The sequence below is a fragment of the Tupaia chinensis genome, unplaced genomic scaffold, assembly GCF_000334495.1.
Source record: "Tupaia chinensis unplaced genomic scaffold, TupChi_1.0 Scaffold143644_1, whole genome shotgun sequence".
Classification (NCBI taxonomy): domain Eukaryota; kingdom Metazoa; phylum Chordata; class Mammalia; order Scandentia; family Tupaiidae; genus Tupaia; species Tupaia belangeri.
In genome coordinates, this window is record NW_006203492.1 from 408677 (window position 1) to 418405 (window position 9729).

At 59.2% G+C, this 9729-nt stretch overlaps 1 protein-coding gene across 1 annotated transcript; it reads right to left on the bottom strand.

Annotated features, from left to right (window-relative positions):
* Positions 1 to 5278: 5278 nt before the first annotated feature.
* AKAP17A (A-kinase anchoring protein 17A) lies at positions 5279 to 8984 on the bottom strand (the record flags this gene model as incomplete). The annotated part of the gene is given in 2 exon segments (XM_014582519.2): positions 5279 to 5427; positions 8148 to 8984. Coding segments are annotated over 2 exon segments (911 nt in total), but the record flags the coding sequence as incomplete, so codon positions are not given.
* Positions 8985 to 9729: the final 745 nt, after the last annotated feature.

Here is a 9729-nt window from a genome sequence, read left to right on the forward strand (position 1 = left end):
CAGCCGGCCCCACACAGCACCGCGGGCAGCCGTGCACGGGAGGACGCGGGTGTGCACGGGAGGACGCGGGTGCCCGGCTGGCCTGAGAACCAGTCCTGGCTGTAAGAGGCATCTCCGCGCTTCTTCACTTCTTACTAGTACTTCCTCATTTTCCAAGGACAGGGAGAGAGGGAGGGCACGCGAGGCAGCAAGCCGCCAGGTCCGGGACTCCAACCGTGGGCGGCCATGTGGGCGTGCCCGGCGACTTCACCAGCCTGCCAGTGGCTGGCCTGCAAATCATCTTCTATTTTAACTTTTGCTACGGAGCATGCACACTGCCACAAAACCAGGGCAAAGGGGGACCAGCGGTTAGCGTACTCTCTATGTCGCTGGACTCCCACAGTCGACCACAGTGCGAGTCCCGAACCGGGAAGTTTAAAACTCACACCAGGCGCGTGTGCGTGCGTGCCCAAGATCCCGAGAGGAGAAGGGAGGAGAAGGGATTGCGGCGTGGCCGTCCCCCCTGGGGGGGTGATTTCTTGCTCTCTGTCTCTCTGGCAAGCACATGCACCCTACAGCAAAAACCTCTCCAAAAAAATAAAATAAAAAACAGGGCAGAGAAAACAGGGACAGAAGAAAGTAAGAAACCACCCGTGGGGACCAGAGGGGATGGTCACGCTGCGATCCCCTCTCCTCCATTCTGCCCTCGCGATGCTGAGCACGCACGCACACCGCCCGGAGGGATCACCTAGTCCCACCGGGTCCGGGACTTGAACCGTGCAGCTGGCCCTGTGGGATTCCGCCCCCTTCACGGCTGCAGCACCTGCTGGCCCTGAGAAAGAAATGAACTTGAGAAGAAAACTGGGCCATCCATCTGGGAGTATGGCAGCTGAGGTGCTGGACCCCAGGGGGGACCAGGAGGTGGCACGGTGGTCAAGGCCCTGGACACTCCCACATGGCTGACGGTGGAGTCCCACACCTGGTGGCTGGCTTTCTCACTTTCCCTCTGTGTGTCTCTCTCTCTGGTTATATTAAAATGAATGAGTGAGAAAATAACATTATATTCAGAAAAACAAGAGAAAGAAGACCAGGCTGGCACGTCTGTGCGTGTCCAGCATCCCAGGAAGAGTGGAGGAGTGGGGACTGCGGCGTGGCCAACCCCCCAGGGATGACTTCACTTTCCCCGTCTTTGTCCCTGGGGCGGGCACACGCACCCTCTGGCAAAACCTTAGGAATAACTAACAGCCCCCTGGGCGCATTTGTGTGCGTGCCCAACATCCAGAGGGGAACCGAGGTGGAGGGGCGGTGGCGTGGCTGTCCTGGGGGGATTTCTCATGGACCTTTCTGTCTGTGTCTGGTGCGTGCACTGGTCCTATAGCAACGTGACAGAAACAAAACCCGTGTTTTCAACAAGATACACCTTAGAACAGCTCGGGAGGACCAGCCGATGGCGTGATGGTTACATTGCTGCACTGTACTCCCATGGAGTCGACTGTGGTTCGAGTCCCAGACCCAGCGGTCTAAAACTCACACCGGGCACGTGTGTGTGCGCGCGCCCAATATCTGGAGAGAAGGGATGGCGGCATGGCCATCCCCCCGGGAGGTGATTTCTTGCTGTCTGTGTCTCTCTGGTCAGCGCATGGGCCCTCTAGCAAAAATCTCTTTAAAAAGCAAACAAGACCATGCAGCACAAATGACGCAGTGGGGATTGCGAGTACCCTGGAGGGAGGCTAGGCTGCCCGGACCAGGGAGACGCCCACGTACACCAGCCTCTGTCCAGGAGACGGGGCTGAGCCTAAGGCAGAGCCCACTGGGAGGAGGGCTTCCCTGGAAAAGCGCACGCCCCAACCCCTGGAGCACCTGCCGGAACCTGCTCCCACAGGGAGACAGCCCCTTCCCAGGCTCCCACAATGAGGCCCTGCGACGCCCTGACAGCTAGCACGGGCGCAAGACGGGTCTCCATAACCCCGGGCGAGAACCCGGGACCGAGTCTGAGGGCAGGGTCACACGGAGCACGTGCCAGCCACCGCACACGGTCCCTTCTCTGCCAACTTGTGGAACGGTAAAGCCCACGATGACGGGACCCCGAGGACGCACGCTCGTCCGTGTGCAGGGCACGAGGGAAGTGAGCGGGTGAGGGGCTCGTGTCTTCACCACGCCGGGGGGCACGTGATGGCGGCTGCTTAGAAGACAGTGCACTCACTGCAGGTGGAAAACTAGCAATCACCTCCGGGAGGGATGGCCACACTGTGGTCCCTTCTTTACTCAGGGTTTTGGGCGCACGCGCACACACACACACACACGCACACGCGCACGCACACCGGCCAGCGTGCGCCACCTGCTGGGAATCCCGTGGGGGAACCACAGACTGCTGGCAGGCAGCGACAGTACTTAGAATCAAAACCGCAGCAAGCCCAAAGCCCCAGACCCTAGCTGCCCTCTCTCTTGCGGACACTGGGAGAACCCAGGTCACCAGGAGTGGGGGGTGGCCCAGCACCTGCGTGTTGGGGGTCACATCCCAGAGTCGACTGGGCTGCAGACTGTCCCCAGAGGCTGGAGAAACACGACAGGTGGCGTACCTGCGTGCGCCGGGGCCCAAATCCTGCCAGGATGCGGACACAGAGGAAAAGGGGCAGCGCCAGGACCTCGCCCTGCTGGAGGTGCCCTCCTCCCTCCCTCCGTCTCTGTCTCTGTCTCTGTCTCCCCCTCGGCGAATGCGTGCACCTTCTACCAAATAACTAAAGAAAACCCAGGGGCCGGCAGGTGGCACTGGACTCCCGCGTGGCCAGCCACAGTTCAAGTCCCAGACCTGGAGGCTTGCTTCCTCACTTTCCCTCTCTGTCTCTGTCTCTCTTTGCTGAGTGCACGTGGACTATAGCAACTTAAAAAAAAGGAAAAAGGCTGGTGGATGACTTCTCGCCTTGTCTGTCCGGCGGGTGTGTGCGCCCTAAGGCAAAAATCTCTCGAAAATAATAATAATAAAGAAAGATAATTATATAATTCTTAAAAACAAAAACCACAGCCAAGAAAGTCAGCTCCCACCGAGAGGAATGAAAGCCCACATGCTGAGCCTGGGCCCCCCATGGCAGAGCCTTCGGAAGCGAAAGCGAGCAGGGGTACCCACACCCAGGTGTCCTGGCGTCCCTGCCTTAGGCAGCGTGGACCCCCGAGCTCAGAGCTGAGGCCAGCAGCCCCGGGCCTTGCAGACACCCACCGCTGCAGCCTTGAGAGAGAGCGACTGGCCACACCGTCAGCTCCCAGAACCCAGCGCCCTGCCCACAGTACCTGCAGCACTCGAGCACGATCGCGGGCCCCGGGCAGGGCAGGACCAGGCCCTCTTCAGCAGTCTCCCTGCACCGGGCTGCACCCAGAACCCTGGGGCCGGCGTGCCCACCACGCACCCTCTGCATGGCGATGCACTGCTGGCCAGAGGAGGGTGCCACCCAGCCTCAGAGCCCACAGCACATCACGCCCGACCCGGTTTTCCTGATGGGAAGGGCCACAGTGGGTGCCCGGACTCGCGGTGCACTCGAGGAAGCATGGAGAACCCCACAACAGACAGCTCAGGCTCCGGGGTCACAGTCCAGACTCCTGAAGATGCGTGCCAGGCAGGGCAGGCGTGTTCCCAACCACGCCCCACACTGCTCTTCCCGGCCAGCCTGAGCGCGCACACCAGAGCTCCCTATGAACGGGATCCCCAAAGCGCTCCCTCCACGGGGACGACGCAGCAGGCACGTGCCTGGACCAGCTTCACCCGGGGATCCCCGAAGAGCACTCAGCTGCACCCGGGGCCCACAACCCGCCGGCTGGTCTCCCCTCTGGAACACGAGGTGGGGCCAGAGCCGGGTGCAGCAGCAGGTGCAGAGAGACAAGCCGGACGCATGGCCGTGTTCACCCCAGCGCGGTCGCACACCGCAGGCGACAATGAGAACCCAAGGTCCCTGGCCGGCGACAGCTCATGTGCATCGGCACGCACATGCATGCCAGAAACAGGGTAAGGCGAGCTGGCGGTGTGGACGCCAGGAACCTCTGCTGATCCCCCATGGTAGGCTTATTCTTTTTTTTTTCTTTCTAAGTTTTAGCTACAAGGCAGTGTACTTACTAGAGGGGAGACACAGAGACACAGAAGGAAACAGAGAAATCACCCCCCCGGGGGGATGACCACACCACAATCCCTTCTCCTCCAGTCTCCTCTCGGGATCTTGGGCACGCACGCACATCCGCCCAGCGTGAGTTTAAGCCACCGGGTCCGGGACTCCTAACTGCGGTTACCCATGTGAGGGTCCAGGCATCCTAACCACCAAGACACTTGCCGGTCACTTTTTACAAATTACTTTTTGAAGGGGCCAGCAGGTGGCGTGATGGTAAAGGGGGCTGGACTCCTACCACGGTTCGAGTCCCAGACCTGGCAGCTTGCTTTCTCACTTTCTCTGTCACTCTGTCCCTCTCTGGTAAAATTAAAACAATGAAATAGATACAGTACAAAATAAAAAATAATTCTTAAATTTACTTGAGACAGGAACCCTTGAGAGGGCCTTCACACGAATGCACCTGCAGCCCTGGTGGCCTGGGTCACGGTTTGTGTACGTCCATCAGCAGGCCCCCGAGGCTCTGGGACTTGAAACCTGGACCTTTCCCATGTGTGTTCAGCTGCATTACTGTCACTCCTGGCCCGAGTCTCTTTCACCACCGTTAAAACCAAAGACAGGGGCTGGCAAGTGGTGTGCTGGTTCAGGCTCTGGACTCCCACGTGGGTGACAGCGGTTCGAGTCCCAGATCCAGTGGCTTGACAATCACACCAGGTATGTGTGCATGCGTGCCCAGAACCCCAGGGGAATGGAGAAGGGGTTGCGGCGTGGCCAAATCCCTGGAAGGGGGGATGATTTCTCAGTTTTCCCCCGTGTACGTACGTACCCTATAGCAAAAAGCTTAAAAACACTTTAAAGAAAGAGAAAAATGACACCCTGGCTTTGCCCCCACGACCTCCTACGATGACAGACTGAGCGAGGCAGCCGCTGTGGAGGGCTGGGGTGTTTAGTTTTCCTCTTTTCACTCCGGCCAGCCCCACGCACCCTCTAGCCCCCGTGCCATGGCAGCTGCAGCCCAAAGGCAAAAGTGCACGTGGCCCAGGCATGTCTCCCCGGGCCCCCTGCAGAGGACAGAGGGCAGCAGGCCCGGCCCACAGGGCTCGGGAGAAGCCGTGTCAGGGCTGTACGCAGGTGTGCATCTCAGGGGGACACCGCACGTGCGTGCACAGCCGTGTCCCCCTGCGCCGAGGGCCTGGCTGTGCGGCACCCACCTCTCCTCGGCGCGCTGCCTCTCCTCAGCCTCCTTCTCCCTGCGCTTCTGCTCCTCCCGCTGCTGCTCCAGCTCCTGCAGCTTCTGCCGCTCCAGCTGCCGCTTCTTAATGGAGGCGTCGCTCAGGTGCTTGGTCGAGTCGAAAGACACCTGGCAAAGCAAACACAGCAGGCCGTGAGCTGGTTGAAGGCGCTGCCCGCCACAGCTGCAGCGCGAGTCTCAGACCCGGCGGCTTGAAACTCACGCCGGACACATGCATGTGCACGCATGCCTAAGATCCCGGGAGGAGAATGAACGGAAGGGACTGCAGCGTGGCCATCCCTCCCAGGCAGTGACGTCTCATTTTCTGTCTCAGTGTCTCTCTCTCTCACCTTCTCTGGCAAGCACATGTGCTCTAAGGCAGAAATCTTATTAAAAAAAAAAATTAGGCCCGGCAGATGGCATAATGGTTACGCTATTGAACACCCTCGTAGTCAAGCACAGTTCGAGTCCTGGACCCGGCGGCTTGAAACTCACGCCGGACACATGCATGTGCACGCACGCCTAAGATCCCAGGAGAATGAAAGAGAAGGGACTGAGGCACGGCCGCCCCCTCGCGGGAGTGAATTCTCACTGTCTCTTTCTGTCTCTCTGGCAAGTGCACCTGTCCTATAGCAAAACTCTCTAAGTTTCAAAAATTATTAAAAATAAAACACACCGGGCAGCTATGTGCATGTCTGAAACCCCAAGAGAATGGAGAAGGGACTGCAGTGTGGCTGTCCCCTGGGGGTGGTGGTGGTGACTTGTCACCTTCCCTGGCTCTCCAGCAAAAACACGGTGTGAAATGCAGTCTCCGCAGGCCCTCTTCAGAGTCACAGCGGCTACCTCCCGCCCCGTGGAGAAGCGGAGCTGCAGGGACACGCCCAGCGGACGGCCTGGCGTCAGCGCTGGCAGCTCAAGGCTGAGCCCACCCGCTGCGACTGGGGGCATGATGTGGCCCGCCTCCCCACAAGTCCGCAGGACGCCTGTGGCTGCCATCGGAGACCACTTGTCCCCGGAACCAATGCCCCGGGGCAATACTAGCACTGAGTGTGGGCTGTCCGTGCCCTGGAACCCACTGTCCTGGGCAGGGCTGGCTCATCAGTGACCGTGAAGCCACACCAGATCGGAGTCAAGGACGGGGAGAGCAACTGGAAGCTCTAGATTGATTATCTGTAGGGTTTCTGCCGTAGGGTGCGTGCGCTCGCCAGAGAGACAGAGAGAGACGGGGAAAGTGAGAAATCACCCCCAGGCGGATGGCCACGCCGCAGTCCCTTCTGCATTCTCCTCCCGGGATCTTGGGCACGCACGCACACGCGCTGGTGTGATTTCCAGCTAATGGACATTGGGGGAGGTACCGACCTCTCTCGGTTCTGAAGTGCAGTTTTGTTTTTTTTTTTAAAGACAGACAGAGAGAAATAGCCCCCCCCTTTCAGGGGGATGGCCAAGCTGCAATCCCTTCTCCTCCTTCCTCCTCTCGGGATCTTGGGCACACATGCACATGTGCCCGGTGTTAGTTTTAAGCCACCGGGTCCGTAACTCGAACCACGGTCGACTACATGGGAGTCCAGCAACATAGCCATTACGCTAACTGCTGGTCCCCTGATGTACGGTTTTAAAAATCGCTCTCAAAGCATCCCTCGGGTCTCTCAACTACAGAAAAATACCTAAACACGTATTCCAACCACGTGTTAAGAAAAAACTAGGGGGCCGGCAGGTGGCGTGGTGGTGAAGGGCGCCGGACTCCCATGCGACTGACTGCAGTTCGTGTCCCGGACCAGACAGCTTGCTTTCTTACGTTCCCTCTCTGGTCAAATTAAAAAATTTAAAAAAGGGAACAAGATTAAAAAGAAGAAAACCTGGGCTTACTGCTCAGGTACTTTAGACCGTGTGGGGGCCAGGGCCAGCAGGTGGCGTGGTGGTTACGGTGCGGGACTCCCACATGGTAGACAGCAGTTCAAGTCCCGGACCTGGTGGCTTGAAAATCACGCCGGGTGCATGTGCGTGTGTGCTCAAAACCCCAGAAGGGAGGAAGAATCGTGGCGTGGTCATCCCCCCAGGAGGTGATCTCTCACTTTCCCGGTCACCATCTATCTCTGTCTCGGTGGTGAACACACACACCCTGTGACAAAAACCTTAAAACAAAAACAAACGGCGTGGAGGCCCGTAGGGGACAAAGCAGTTAGGGCAGCTGGGTTGCACAGGTTCAAGTGCCAGACCCGGCGTCCAGGGAAACACTGCAGGCGCCCGTGTGCACACACACCCTAAATTCCCGGAGGAGGGACTGCGACGTAGCGCCCGCCCCCCAGGGGATGCTCTCACTGTCCCTGCCTCTCTCTGCTGTCAGGACACGTGCCCTTTAACGTGTGGGAAATGAAAAAGGTGTGCAGGGACCGGCAGATGGTGTAACGGGTACATGGCTGGACTCCCACGGAGTGGACCACAGTTCGAGTCCCAGACCCGGCTGCTTCAAACATGCAAACGTGTAGCCGGGCACTTCTGCACACATGCCCAAAATCCCAAGAGGAGAATGCAGAAGGGACGGCGCTATGGTCGTCCGTGTCCACCCCCCCCCCCGCCCAGGGGTGATCTCTCGCTTTCTGTAGAGCATGGGCCCTAGAGCAACAATCTCTCTAAAAAGAGAAAAAGGAAAGAGCCATGTACGTCCTCCATCAGACGGAATGTGCACGGGCCCAGGCGTGACGACTGTGCTCGGACCCGTGCTCCTGAAGCCCTCGTGAACACAGGCCAGGCGTGCTGCCTCTCGCCGACAGGGTGCGAGCCCCGCGGCCCGCCGATCCAGCTCCGGGACGCCCCCGAGCGCCCCAGCACGGGTCCAGGCCGGGGCTCACCTTGATGTTGCAGGCCACGGCCTTGCCGTCCTCGCCCTTGAACATGAGCTTCATGCCGCGCAGCGCGCTCATGGCCTGGATGAAGCCCACGTACTCGCGGTACTGCACGTAGGCCTCGAAGTTGAGGTGCCCCCCGAAACTGAAGGTGTGGAAGCTGCGCCCGGTCATCTCCTCCCGGTAGGGGTCCAGCATGGGGATGTCCACGTTGCGGATCTCGCCGAACTTCTCGAAGACCTTGACCAGCACCTCCTCGCTGGGCTTCTCGGAGCCCGACTCCTTCTGGGCGAACCACTTGCAGGGCAGCCCCTCCAGGTGGATGGTGTCGGGCCGCTCGCCCGGCAGCGTCTCGTTCATGTCCTTGGCGTCGCGGAAGAAGGAGTCCCAGTCGTGGCGGGTGGGGAAGTCGATCTTGAACTCGGCGGCGCGCACCTTGAGGATGTCGGAGAAGCCGCTGAGCTTGATGGTCTTGCCGTCCAGGCAGGCCAGGAAGGACTTGACCAGGCTCTTGTTCTCCACCTCGCCCTCGAAGCGGATGAAGTCCATGGTGCTCTTGGAGATGCGCAGCGCGGAGAACTGGTGGTGCTGCACCATGCCCTTGAGCCGCTCCATCACCTCCCAGTTGGAGATGGACTTGCCCGGCTGCTTGAGCTGCGGCAGGGCCACGCTGATGGTCATCTTGGTGATGGGCTTCAGGTACAGGCCGTAGGACGGGCACAGCGCCACGGCCTCAGACGTGTCGTGCACGATGGTAGCCGCGGCCATAGCCGGGACCTGGGGCCTGCAACAGACCACAGGGCGGTCAGGACGCCGGGGGAGTCGCCACGGTTCAAGTCCCGGACCCGGCGGCTTAAAACACACCAGGCCTGTACGTGTACGCGCCCCAAATCCCAAGAGGCGAACGGAGGAGAAGGGACCGCAGTGTGGCCATCCCCCAGGGAGTATTTCTCGCTTTCTGTCTCTGTCTCTCTGGCAAGCACATACACCCTACAGCGGGAAAAAAAAAAAAAAAAACCACAAAGTCAAGCGTGGGCCACCTGGTCTATCTGCGCATCGGTAATTCCGGCACACACGGGACCTGGGGTCATTTTATCGACAGGGAACGTCCCCTGCCATCGAAGGAGACATCACTACAGAATGTTCCCGTCTCTATGGGGCAACAGAGAACACAGGTTTCCCACACCGCCCTCGGCCTCACTAACAGCCACCATCGGCCAAGTACGGAAAAGCAATCAATAAATAAGGATGACAAAGAGGAAAACACGGGTGTGGAAAGAGGGTTAGAGGGCCGCGAGGTGGCGTGGTGGTTATAGTTCCCATACGTTGCCGACCACGGTCTGAGTCCCGGACCTGTCAGCTTGCTTTCTCACGTTCCCTCTCTCTCTGGTCACACTTCAATAATATAGTAACAATAAATAAAATACTTCTTAAAAAAAAAAAAGGGGACCAGCAGTTGGCGTAATGGCTATGTCGCTGGACTCCCACGTAGTCGACCGTGGTTCCCGTCCCGGACCCGGTGGTTTAAAACTCACACCAGGCGCGCGTGCGTGCGTGCCCAAGATCCCGAGAGGAGAAGGGAGAAGGG